Raw genomic sequence first — 14,329 nt, 5'->3', positions numbered from 1 at the left:
GTATTTACATTCCTCTCCTGAATATTATCTCTACAATTTCTATTGGTATCAAATTAACTGTTGAGGATCCTAGGTTCAGTGAAAAACTTTGTGTCATCTTAACTCTCGCCACTGATATTTGGGTTGGCAAATTCATTGCTTCCAACAATATATGTTTCTCTGTTTCTTTCTTTTTGGGGTCACAATTTTGGTAACTCAACATATATGTATTTGTTGCACAAGAATACAAAGGGTTACTTCAAATAACTACTTATTTCTACCTCACAAACATACACTACAAAGAACAAATGTAAGAGAGTAAACATGAGTTACTATGCCGACAGTACCAAAGATAATCCTTTTAACTCCAAAGAGAACATTATGAATGTGTTGTGGTGCATCGTCTGATTGATGTCACCACAAGATCCTACTTTAAGTTCTCCATTCATGTGATAACTGCATACTTATTATCCCTCATAATGATATAATGGAAAAGTGGGCCCATAAAGCCTTACACATTTCACTTGCTAAGCATAGTCTATCAATAATAGTTTTACCCATGTCTACCGAAGAAGTTCTTTTCTTGATATTGAAACTATTTCTTTGTGCTACAGTGATTTAATATCATTTTCCACTATTTTGTTGTTCTTAAATTCACCATTTGAACACAATTTCATTTAAGAGTAAGTATTTAGTGTTATATGCTACTTATCTTTTCCTGTTTAATTGGACAGAGAAAACATCTACTTACCAAGCACCAGCAGAACACACACAAAAAAGACTACTGTGATTGGCAAGCTTTTGGAGCCAGTGGCTCCTTCTTCAGGCAGAAGGGTTGAAGGGGAAGGAAGAAGGGTGAAAGAAGAGGACTGGAGGGTTATAGGAAAAGGGGAAAGTCACCCAGAAATGCAGGTCAGGGCAGACTTACCATACAGGATGAGAAGGAAAGACTGATTGTTGAGGACTGCACCAGTCTTTCCTACTCATCCTGTATGGTAACTCTCCACTGACCCGCAGTTTTGGGTGTCTTTCCCAAAATCTACCCTTTTTCATTGATCTCTCCAGTCCTTTTCCTTCACCCTTCTTTTTCCACTTGAACACTTCTGTCTGAAGAAGGAGCCACTGACCCCAAAAGCTTGCCAGTCACAACAGTCTTTTTTATGTGTGCGTTCTGCTGCTGCTTGGTGAGTAGATTTTTTATCTATCCAATTATATAATTTGAATATAATAGAAGGAAACATTCCACGTGGGAAAAAATATATCTAAAAACAAAGATGATGTGACTTACCAAACGAAAGCGCTGGCACGTCGATAGACACACACACATACACACAAAATTCAAGCTTTCGCAACAAACTGTTGCCTCATCAGGAAAGAGGGAAGGAGAGGGAAAGACGAAAGGATGTGGGTTTTAAGGGAGAAGGTAAGGAGTCATTCCAATCCCGGGAGCAGAAAGACTTACCTTAGGGGGAAAAAAGGACGGGTATACACTCGCACACACACACACATATCCCCATATGTGTGTGTGTGCGAGTGTATACCTGTCCTTTTTTCCCCCTAAGGTAAGTCTTTCCGCTCCCGGGATTGGAATGACTCCTTACCCTCTCCCTTAAAACCCACATCCTTTCGTCTTTCCCTCTCCTTCCCTCTTTCCTGACGAAGCAACCGTGGGTCACAAAAGCTAGAATTTTGTGTGTATGTTTGTGTTTGTTTGTGTGTCTATCGACGTGCCAGCGCTTTTGTTTGGTAAGTCACATCATCTTTGTTTTTAGATATACAATTATATAATTTTATCAACAATTGATTGTTTTCATTGTTATCTTTCCCTGTGTAATTTATGTTTAGCATTCTGTTACCACTATGGCAGTTCATTTCCACAGGCTTTGCATCAAATTTTAAGCTTATGTACTCCTTAGAACAATCAAAATTTCACCAGATGTTTTACTAAAAGTTACTATTTGTACTGTTCTTTCTGCACTTAATTTACTGTAAATAAGCAGCAATAATTTAAAAGCTGATATTTATAGAGATGAAAACGTTCAGTTTGCATATCTGTTTCTAATACTAAGGTGTCGTCCGAAAATTTGACTTGTTAATAAAGTACATTCATGGAGGTTCTTTTGGTTGCTTCGGACTTAATATTACATACCTTGCCTTACAATAAATGGTGAAGTTTTCAAAGATCTTGATAGATTCCTGGGAAGGACTAGTTACATTTATACAACCTAATTACTAACACTTCAAAAGTGGTGCCATCTTGCCCTGTACTTCACACGTTGTGACACAGTGTCGGTGGCTTACTACATGAAAGTTTCAATATTAAAGTATTTTTTGCCACTAATCTGCTTTTGTAACTTACATTACTTTAATGATATGAATATAATAGAGGGAAACATTCCACATGGGAAAAATATATCTAAAAACAAAGATGATGTAACTTACCAAACGAAAGCATTGGTATGTCGATAGACACACAAACAAACACAAACACACACACAAAATTCAAGCTTTCGCAACCAACGGTTGCTTCATCAGGAAGGAGGGAAGGAGAGGGAAAGAAGAAAGGATGTGGGTCTTAAGGGAGAGGGTAAGGAGTTCTTCCAATCCTGGGAGCGGAAAGACTTACCTTAGGGGAAAAAAAGGACAGGTATACACTCGTACACACGCACACACATATCCATCCGCACGTATACAGACACAAGCAGACATATGTAAAGGCAAAGAGTTTGGGCAGAGATGTCAGTTGAGGCAGAAGTACAGAGGCAAAGATGTTGTTGAATGACAGGTGAGGTATGAGCAGCAGCAACTTGAAATTAGCGGAGGCTGAGGCCTGAACCTCCGCTAATTTCAAGTTGCTGCCGCTCATACCTCACCTGTCATTCAACAACATCTTTGCCTCTGTACTTCTGCCTCGATTGACATCTCTGCCCAAACTCTTTGCCTTTACATATGTCTGCTTGTGTCTGTATATGTGCGGATGGATATGTGTGTGTGTGTGTGTGTGTGTGTTGTGTGTGTGTGTGTGTGTGTGTGTGTGTGTGTGTGTGTGTGTGTGTGTGTGTGTGTGTGCGAGTGTATACCTGTCCTTTTTTCCCCCTAAGGTAAGTCTTTCCGCTCCCAGGATTGGAATGACTCCTTACCCTCTCCCTTAAAACCCACATCCTTTCTTCTTTCCCTCTCCTTCCCTCTTTCCTGATGAAGCAACCGTTGGTTGCGAAAGCTTGAATTTTGTGTGTTTGTTTGTGTGTCTATCGACATACCAACACTTTCATTTGGTAAGTTACATCATCTTTGTTTTTAGATATATTTACATTACTTTAAATAATATCTAGATTTTTGGGGAAAATACTGATGTAAGAATTACCGGGATTGCTGGCTGAAGCACACAGTCATCAGGGACAACTGTCATTGCACGCACAAACTCCATACAGCACACACCATATTTGCTATAGACAGGATCATGAGGAGACACAGGAATTGGATAACATGCATCAGAAAGTTTTGATGCTGGTAGAACTGCTGAGCCATCACTCTCACAACATTGGAAAGGTCCAGAAGCTGGAATAACAAATGAAATGATGAACAATTTTGGTACAATGTTCCCATCTTGAATACATTAGGGTCATAGAACTACAATATTTAATTTTTGTCTTGAGGAAAAACGAATAGCAAGAAAATAAAACTTACAAATAATTCTTAAATTTCAACAGAGATAGTGATAAGTGATTGATGATGTTTTTTTGCAAGGAGTGCAAACATTACTTATAAATGAAAAATTCAAAGGAATCATAAAATTCATCATATCTCACATTTAAAAACAAGCTTTGAAGCTATGTTGTGGTTATTAACTCAAATCTTACATATATTTGCAGAATATCCTTTTTAAAGTAAGAAATATTATTTATTTACTTTCTATTTTTTCAGACCAGAACCTCAGTTTTGCGTATTAAATAACAATAGAGTGTATCAAGGTGGAAGAAATGTACTATCAACTTAAGATGACTATATTGTCAGTAAATTATGCATGAATTCAGAACAATTGTCTTCAGCTCTTATGTTATGAGTTCTTGCCAGCTCTCATTCCCTCCATTTGCTGGCAACCGTACTATCTTACAATTAGTCTCATGATACCCAAGTACTATCTGTGATACTTTTAAACTTGACTGATCACAAAGAAATTCTGAAAATACTACTCCAGATTAACTGGACAGTAGTTACTGGGCAACAAACAGACAAAAGGCAGCAGCCAGACTGCACACATTACATGTACATACTGAGACACATTTAAATGCAGGAAACCATATGTAAAAGTTCACCCGAAGTAAATCTAAAACAAATGACAATGGTCACATCTGCTTTCAGTAAAGTTTATCATAACTTAAAAATAATATATGTACAAGACTGAGAGGACTGACGCAAGGAAGGAGTAAAAAGAGAAACAAGGGAGTAGTCTCCACTAAGAAATCAAGCCATAGAAAACTGTAACCTAATAAAATAATAATCAGTGGGGGAAAAAATCAGCAAAATAGAGATTTGAAATGTTCCTTCACAGGATAACAATAGGTTTCTTAAATTATATGAAATAAACTCATAAATAAATTAACAAAGAAAATACTCACAAAATGTTCCATTGTTCATACATACTATGACAGTTGTTGCTTGGGATCATTTTCTTTTCTTTATGAGTGTGTTTATGAAACAGTCTCGAAAACCACAATGACACCTGAGCCTCTTTAACATCTGGTGAGATATCATAAACATTTTACTGTATTTATTATTATTTTATAAAATATTCTCATTAACTACTAATAATTATCAAAAGTGCTGCATGAAGCCTAGTGGAGGTTTGGTGCATATAGAAATCCAATATTTTGAATTATCTTTAACTTTTCTTGGAAATTCAGCCAGCAAGATGATTTCTAAACTTCTTCAAGCATTATTGATGACTGATTGACTTGTGCTGGCTGCTGCTTTTATATCCCACACCCTCATCCACAGCCTCCAGCCAGCCAGCTCCAGAAACAGAACCTGGTGCACTGATGCAGGAAGTGCAATGGTGGGGCTAAATCCAATGTCCTCAGTCATCTACATCGACACACACACTTCACAAACCACTATATGGTGCATGGTAGAGAGTACTCTATATCACTACTAGTTGTTTCCTTCCTGTTTCACTTGCATATAGAGTGAGGGAAAAACAACTATCTATATGCCTCCATATGAGCCCTAATTTCTTGTATCTTATCTTTGTGATCCTTACACAAAATGTATGTTGGCAGCAGTAGGATCGTTCAGCAGTCAGCTTCAAATGCTGGTTCTTTAACTTTTCTCAGTAGTGTTCTTCAAAAAGAACATTTCCTTCCCTCCAGAGATTCGCATTTGAGTTCCCAAAGCATTTCCGTAACACTTGCATGATGTTCAAACCTACTGGTAACAAATCTAGCAATCCATCTCTGAATTGCTTTGATGTCTTCCTTTCATTCGAACTGGTGCTGATCCCAAACACTTGAGCAGTACTCAAGAATAAGTCACACTAGCATCCTATATGTGGTCTTCTTTGCAGATGAACCAGACTTTCCCAAAATTCTCCCAGTAAACTAAAGTCGACTATACACCTTCAGTACCACAATCCTCACATGCTCATTCCATTTCATATAACTAGGCACATTTTTCCCAGATATTTAAGTGACATGACTATGTCAAGCAGGACACTACCAGATCACCAGATGTGAGTCTCTGTTGGGACGGTGACAAAGCTTCCTGATCCTCTTCAATGAAGGGATCAGATTTCCACACAGATTGCTGCTATGCTTTGAACATTCTCAGGCTGAGTCTCAAGCATTGCTAAACTGAAAGCCACTGCCTTTATTTATTGGTTCATTGTGTAGCCAAATCTCTGTGGCCTCTTTTAGAATTCAATCTCGGAAGATGAAGGCCTGTTACAACAACTTGATGCCACTGCAATTCACGACATGTCTGTGGGAGATGCAGTGCTATGCCACAGCAGACTTTTTTGGCTGTTAGTTGTCTGTGTGCCTTTTATGCTCATGTCATCTCTCCTGTACTGCATGGACAGTTTGGCCTACACAGATTTTCCTGCACTGGTTAGGGGTATAGAAGACTCATAGTTTCCAGAATCCTAGGTTATTCTTGACTAATGCAAACAAGACTTTCATCCTGTGTTCCATTTCTAGGCAGAGACCTGGCACATTGTTTTGAGAAGATGTCATTGTGGCTTGATGTAGTGTCCAATGTATGAGCTATTAGAGGACAGTGCCTCCAGGAGAACTGAAGATGATCCTACCAACTGAGTGAAGAGGAAGACTACTGAGCTTCTCCAACACATTTTCCGAGAAAAGAAGATGGTGAAGAGATTACATCCATGAGTGGCTGCACCACCTACACTTTACAGACTGCCTAAAGTCCACAAAGAAGAAATGGTAATCCGCTCAATTTTTAGCAATCTGGTGCACCAATATTGGAATTAGCAAAACACCTGACAGTGATGCTCAATCCCTTTGTGGCTGAATGTCAGCAACACATAGGCAATGCAATATATTTCACCAGCAGCTTTAGAACTTCTGACTGGACCACGAAGGTCTTGTGGTGAGTTCCCATGTGGTATCCCTATTTACAAGGGTAACTACAAGAAAGTCCCTAAGCCTCATAGGAGAAAAGTTTGGGCTAGCACTAAGTCATGCTTATATCTAGCTACTTTCTATTCAATTGACATTACTAGGGACATAGACATGGAGTAGTGATGGGCTGCCTGCTATCACCAGTGGTGGCCAATGTGTTTATGGAGGCATTTGAAAGAAGCCTTGGAGTCGGTAGTCTACAAGCCCTCATGCTTTTTTTTATATGTAGATGATACGCTTCTAATCTGGCCACAAAGACATCATCTACAAGACTTCCTGCAACATCTGAACTTCCTGCACTTGTGATGAAGACAGAAGAAAATAATCACCTTCCATTTCTGAATATGCTCCTCAAGTGAAGACCAGATGGCACACTAGGACACAAGGAGATAACATCTACTGTAAATTGACACATACAGGTTTCATTTACATGCCTCCAGCTGTCCTGCTCCTTCACAATGAGCAGGTGACCTAAATTTGCTAGAGCACAGGCTATGTAAAATTACAGATCATGATAGTCTAGCAGCCAAGTTGCTCCCATACGAATTGCTACAGTAACCAACAGTGCCTTAAGACCAAAGAAGCCAAGATCACAGCCTGCTGGGGACAAAGAGAAACCTGATGTGATGGTCCTAATCCCATATGTCAGGAACACACCAGCAAAAATCAGAGAATACTCTTCAAACATAACATCAAGTGCATTTTCTGCCCACCAAAGAAGAAGTCTTTTTGGGATCACTCCAGAATGACCTAAGACTATGGAAACTGGGAGTCTACCACATCCCTTGCCAGTGCAGGAGAATGTACATAAGCAAGACTATTCAGGTTGTACAGGAGAAATGCATTGAGCTTAAAATACCATGCAGACAGTGAACTGCCTAAAAGTCAACTGGGGCAGAGCAGTGCATCTCCCACAGACAGCTCATAAATTATTATGGCACCAGGTTGTTGCTACAGTCCAACACCTTCTGGAACAATATTCTGAAAGAGACTTTAGACATCCAACTATAACACAAACTAATAAATAAGGACAGTAGCTTTCAATTAAGCAAGGCCTCAGCATGCTTTATGCACAAAATGAATCTATGTGGAAAACTGTTCCCATCAAATTGAAGAGGACGAGGACAATTCGTCACCACACTGGCAGAAATCCACATCAAGAACTAACTGCAGAGTGTCTGAGCCTTGGTTAGGGTAACCAGATTTTGGAATGCCAAAAAAAGAACATTTTCCATATTTTAGAATGAAAAAAGAGGGTACTTCCTATTTCTTAAATTTACTACATAAGAGACAAAAATAAAAATATTACACACGTCTCACACATCTGCAACACTTTAGAACTCATATTTTTCATTTGACTGTATCTTTTTCAAAAGTTCGTTTTCTTGGCTCAAATATTTAAAAAAAGTTCTTGCAACCCAAATTTCTAAAATTAAATTTCACCATTGTAATCCCTTTTACAGTGCCAATAGTGAATCTGTTTCTCTCCTTTGTCCACTGTGCCTGTATTGATGGTGTCACACTTTCTGCGCCACTGTGCCAGATCCTTGTCCAGCGCCAGCCAACTGGAGGCTACAGGTGGCAGGGGAAAGGCAGGTGGCTATAAAGGCAGGAAACTGGAGAAGACAATCAATCATTGGGATTGTCTGAAGATGGCAAGAAATTGGCTTGTCAAAATATCATGCCTTCTTAACAACATCATGCAAGTGAATAACTGAGAAATATTCAAAATTTTCCTACACCAGGAAAACCTAAAATCACACAATATTCTGAATAACACACACTCTGGGATGCTCATATACTCTGACTGCTCAATCTTACAAGTTTGCAACTGTGTCTAATAAACTTACTGGCAATGGGCTTCATGTATAGTTTGGAATATAATACAACCAACCAGAAGTACTAAACATTGTTCCGTATTATATAAGTATAAGTGCCATGTCTAATTATTAATATTCTTCTGACTTACATGGAGCAGATAATATGAGAAAACATATCCCATCCTTGATATGCCGAGAAAAATACAACTGATTAATAGTGTGTTAATGTTTCTGCATTATCTTTGTGTGTTAATTATTTGTTACTTACCTGATTTGTAATTAATTGATACGTGATGGTACATTAGAACTCAGGAAGTGTATTTCTTTAGTTTAGTCTACAACATATTAACCTGCTCATTGCTGTCTTTCTGTATGTCCATGTAGACTGTTTCTTTTAATTGAAAGAAAGGTACCATAATTTAATCTCAGTTTAATATTACTTTTTCATATCAATGGCACTGCATCATTCATTGCTCATTAATTTCTGACTTACGAGTGACTTACAGACTATATTTCTTACTTGTTTGTTTTGTGGGGGAAAGACCCAAATCATGTGCGACAAACTGCCCCCACTGCATGAAGAACTGGTTAAAATCATCAGAAGAAATTCGTTTCTCTCCGAAAACTTTCAGTTGAACTTCCCTGGCACTAGGCAGAGCATGTCCAGTTACTGATCGTCGAATTTCATAGACACCTGAAAATGTATTCACAATGAGCATTAATTATGGCAAAGATGTCATTATGTCTTTTGATTTTATTTGAAATAAGCATTATTCAATACACTTTCTTCTTCCCTTGTCAAAATCTCATCCGATGATTCCAAATATTATGTAAGAGATGATTATTAAATGGCAGTGTGTCACTAATTCAAAAATCTTTCACATCAAATATGTTGTCAAGAAAATTATGTCATTATTTTGAATGTGAATGTAGTGTTATCAACTGCAGTGGATACAGATGTATTATCAACTGACATATGAAAATTTGCATGGACCATGACTCAAATCTGGATTTCCCATTTATTGTGAGCAGTCATCTTAACCATTTCTGCTATCCATGCCAGTCCCTCAGCCTGATCCCAACCTCCATTTCACTGTCCACTTTCCTCTTATTGTAGCTTAACATATGCCTTCCTTTAAGCTCACAACATTACTTGATTCCCACTCAAAAAACACACACATTGTAGCCGATGTTATGAAACTCACATGAATAATTTGGAATAATATTTCATACAGGTGCTGATCATCAAATTATACGTAAGTATCTTAAGCTGAGACAGGGCATACAATGATAAAAATGGTCTCAATTCCTTGTGGTAGTGTTGTTCTCCCTCAACAGGTATCAAGTAATGTTGAGACTTAAAGGGAGATGTACATGCAACTACAATATAAGGAAGTGGACACAAACATATGGAGGTTTAGATCAGGCTGGGGAGTGTGCATGGATAGCCAAAATGGTTAAAGCAACCACTCGCAATAAGCGGGAAACTCAGGTTCAAGGCAGAATGGTAATATATGTGTCGCAGATGGGTAATATACCTGTACCCAGATTAGTTGCTGTCACAAGATGCACATTCAGTGAATACTTTGGAATGATATTTTATACAGCTGCTGATCATCAAATTATATGAAAAAATTTCCTTATTTACTTCATTTTAGATAGGCATCCATTAAGAGTTTAGAAAACTGTTTGTGACTGCTTGCATAAATATTTTGAGATAGTGTATCAGTTACTTGCTGGTAATATAATCAAATTCACTTTAGCTTTACAAGAAGAGTAACAGATAAATCAAAGAATATTTACATTTTCTCATGATTGAAGACAGAGGGGATAAACAAAGTGGACAGAACATATCAACCTTGGAAAAATTATAGTCATGAGTGCAGATCCTCAATATATAGCATACTTCTTTAATTAATCATTTGTAGTTATAAAAACTAAATTAAGTATTGAAAATTAAAGGGATGATGTGAACAAAACACATGAAACTATAGGATTTACTGGAACAACAGAATCAATAGACGGCAATTTTTTTGGGGCATGTAACAGCTAAGGAGAAATGAAATCAAAAAGGGAACACTTTGCAAGTTTCTTCAACTATTATTTATGCAATTATGTGATGGCATAAAAAGTCAACAACTGGTTAGTGATTAAGTAAATAATAATTGTGGAACATCAGGGAAGGGTTTCCTTTTTGGGACTATTGTCATATTAAATACTGAGGGAGAATTCAAATAATGTCAGACTTTATCACTATCTTGCAAAGCAAGATGCAGATTGACACATGCCTGGATCAGACAAACTCTTTGACATCAGTAAAACTGAACACTACATCAGTATGGATACACCGTATTACTGCAGATCTTGCAAAAGAAAAGGGGAAGAACTAAACATGAATTTAAAAAAAGAAGTTGGCGAATATTGTGTTGAACACCCATTTAAATGCTGTACCATAGCAGTAGATCAGGAAACACACAAACATGTACTACTGACAGTTTGCAGTCTAACAGCAAGAAGTACAGTGTATTTAGTTTCCATAAGTGATTGGAGAGAGTGTTAATGAGATTATGCACACATAACTAAAGACTGATTGTTTGTGAACACTTTAAAAATGATTTTCTGTTTAATAGTTTTGACTGAAAACACCTAAAGCTCTTTACATCCACAGTAAAATTCCCATTGGGATTCATACTTCATAGTGCTATTCAAATAATGCCAGACTTTCACTGTCAACCTCTTTTTTATTGTTGTAGCAGAATACCTTCGGCCAATTACATGTAAAACAGTGTGGTATATGGTTACTGAAAATGTTGAAAATAAAACATGTGAGCAGATAGGTTAAGGTCACACAAAAACAGTGTACAGCAGAGACATAACGAATATCATTATAAATCTAAAAAGCTGAAATTCTTCTTGTAATCCCAATACAATGAAGAAGAGCATTAAAATTTGTGTGGGATTTTGAACTATCACTGTAATCAGATAATGGTGTAAGGAATTTTTCATGGCAGACTTAAACAAGCAGTATGTATCTCTGGCACCCGTCAATTAAAAAAGGTAAAAGCAAATCACCTTGAATAATAGTCATCTTTCCCTCTTTCCATAATTTTTTAAAATGTTTTGAGGAAGTGGCCTACAATACAAATTCTGACTAATTTTTCACAACATAAATTATTAATTGCCTCTGATTTGCCTTCTGTGAATTCAAAAAGAATTCCTGGCATAGCCAGATAACAAAACTATCCTGCTACTCACCATATAGTGGAGATGCTGTCACAGATAGTCACAACAAAAAGACTATTGGAAAGAGAAATTTCAGACAACAAGGTCTTTGTAGAAAGTAGACAAAACACACACACACACACACACACACACACACACACTCACATCCATGTCCACAGTCTCTGGCAGCTGAAGCCAGATCATGCGTATGTTGTCGATTTTCGACAAAGGTCTTGTTGGCTGAAAGCTCACTTTCTGAAAGCCTTTTTGTTGTGCCTATTTGTGTTTCAGCATCTTCTTTATATGGTGAGCAGCAACTATCTTTTTCCTAACATTATTCATCCATCTAGGCTTTTCCATCATTTGAAACTATCCTAATTGTTTACACTATGACCCCATCAGGTACTTTGATTGTTCTACATGGGAAACAAAAATTTTTAGATATCCCTCTTGCATGAATTGCATGATTCTCCACAGCAGAAAGCAGTGTGCCAAATCAACTAACTGCCTACAGAAATCTCCACAGCAGAAAGCAGTGAGCCAAATCAACTAACTGGACTAGAGAAATAATGCAAAACTCAGAATGAGGAAACATACAATATGAATGGTTTTGATTGCAACAAGGTGCACAATCACCAAAAACTATATGTTTGATAATATTTTATCACAAGGGGTATTATTAGATTTACTCTGTTTTGATTACAGGACAGTTCTTGCTGTGATGCAATTTTGAAATATTTTCATAAGTAAAATTCATCAGTTGGCCATAAGGTATCATTTTATATTTTCCAGTAGGTGTATGTCCAACCAGAGCTAAGTTTTACATTTGATGACTACTGTTATAGGCACACTTATTACCATACCGTCTGTTGTGGCCAGTCCCCATATTTATACATTTATATGTATTGGTTTTCTTAGCTCTTCAACTGTTACTCAAGCATAAACATTCTGATAGGCTGTATGTACACACATATTTGAAACTGGTTTCACAGTCAAAACTGTGCAGTAACGGAAGCAAAATAAATGAATGTTTTACTACTCAAATGACAGCCGGTGTTGCGAAATGTTAGCATTCTGGTAAAATATGGAGCCCTACTTTTATTTTACTCCTGAGCTATACAATAGAAATTTCAGTTAGTTTACATTAATTTCAAGTATTGCTGATGACATAAGCATACTAACCAAGAACCCATTTGGACCATATCAGACACAGTCAAAGATGCCTACAACCAATTGCAAGCAAACAGTTAATTATTAATCCCTGAAAGAGTCATATCATGGAATGGCATAGAAAACAATATGCTGGGGTCAATGGAAGCGTCCAATTCCAGCCGTCGGTTTTGACCCATGATGTAAGGCTGTTGTGGTGTGTGACGTCACGCAGTTTAGTTTGTGAGAGTGGCGTCTTTGTAGATGTCGTTTTGATGTGATTGGTGGTGCTCTCTGGTGGTGTGTTTATGTGTTGTGTGTTAGGTAGTCGTAGTTTGCATGTGTGGCGTGTTTATAGGTAGCGTATTGTGGTTGATGGTTCTCTCTGGTGGTGTTATTTATGGGTAGCGTGTTATATGGCGTATGGGCTTCATTTGCATGGTAGCATTGCACGTGTGTGATATCGGTGGTGACTGTGCTCTCAGCGCAATATTTTTCAGTGAGTTAACGATTTTGGTTTCGTTATTGTAGTTTTTTTCTGCTCGTTGTGTGTGAATTTTGGTAAATTGCTTTGTTTATGTCTTTGGTAGGTATGGATATGACTGACAAGGTCAACAGTTTTCGGTTGTCGGTGATGATGGGGGACAGTGTGTTGTCTCTAATAAAATGTCTTCAGCTATTTGGCCTGTTGGCTGAAGTTGTGAAGTGTTCAGTGTGTCATGAAGAAATGAAGCTTACTTAAGTTCCAGCGTCTAGGACCCGGGACAGCTATATGTGGAGATGTCGTAAGGATAAATTGTGGTGCTCCATTAGGTGAGGTTCCTGATTCGAGAAGTCTAGGTTGGCCATGCGAGAAATTGTGTTAATGACTATCATTTTTGTTATAAATCCTCTCACAGTTTCTCTGCACATGAGGTGGGTGTGAGTGAGAGAACGGTGCTTGGTTGGTATTCTTACTGTCGTGAGATGTGTTCTGAATATATTAAGTACAGAGGTAGGTTGGGTAGGCCTGGTGTTGTGTGAAGATTGATGAGTCACAGCTTGGGAAGAGAAAGTATGGGAGGGGTAAGTCTTTCATTGGTTTATGGGTGTGGGGGGCTGTGTTATCGGGGGGTGGGGGGGGTTCAGAATGTGTATTTAGGGTTTTGGAGGGTCGGACATAAAGGGAATTAGTGGGATTGATTGAGGATTTTATTGAAGAGGGTACCACTATAGTTTCAGACATGTTTTCTTCTTATAGGGGGTTGGGTCAGCAGGGGTACAATCATTTAGTACTGAACCACAGTGTTGAGTTTAAGAATTATGATACGGAGGACTGTACAAATACTATAGAGGGGTTTTGGGCGGCAGTTATGTCAGTGATTGGGAGGGGGAAGAGGTTCTCTTCTTCATCTTCACCTTCAGTATCATCTAGAAGAGTACTGTTGGCGGAAGAGCGGCCCTGAGAGCTATTGTATTTTTAGGGTCTTTTTAAGGGCAGTTAGTAGGATGTATAGGCCGAAGATTGTGGGTTAGTTAGGT

The 14,329-nt window shown here is 38.0% G+C and overlaps 1 protein-coding gene across 1 annotated transcript in view; it reads right to left on the bottom strand.

Annotated features, from left to right (window-relative positions):
• Nucleotides 1–12,545, bottom strand: part of LOC126253025 (peroxidase-like) — an 87,374-nt gene extending 74,829 nt beyond the window's left edge. The window contains exons 1-3 of the mRNA XM_049954129.1: nt 12,518–12,545; nt 8,958–9,131; nt 3,344–3,537 (exon numbers count right to left, since the gene is read on the bottom strand). Of these exons, the coding sequence (XP_049810086.1) occupies nt 3,344–3,537; nt 8,958–9,131; nt 12,518–12,545 (396 nt within the window). The remainder of the gene's footprint in view (nt 1–3,343; nt 3,538–8,957; nt 9,132–12,517) is intronic.
• Between the last annotated feature and the right edge of the window lie 1,784 nt (nt 12,546–14,329).

This window comes from Schistocerca nitens, chromosome 1 (assembly GCF_023898315.1).
Source record: "Schistocerca nitens isolate TAMUIC-IGC-003100 chromosome 1, iqSchNite1.1, whole genome shotgun sequence".
NCBI lineage: Eukaryota > Metazoa > Arthropoda > Insecta > Orthoptera > Acrididae > Schistocerca > Schistocerca nitens.
The sequence above is the reverse complement of the archived record's forward strand: the minus strand, read 5'-3'. Positions and strand labels throughout refer to the sequence as shown.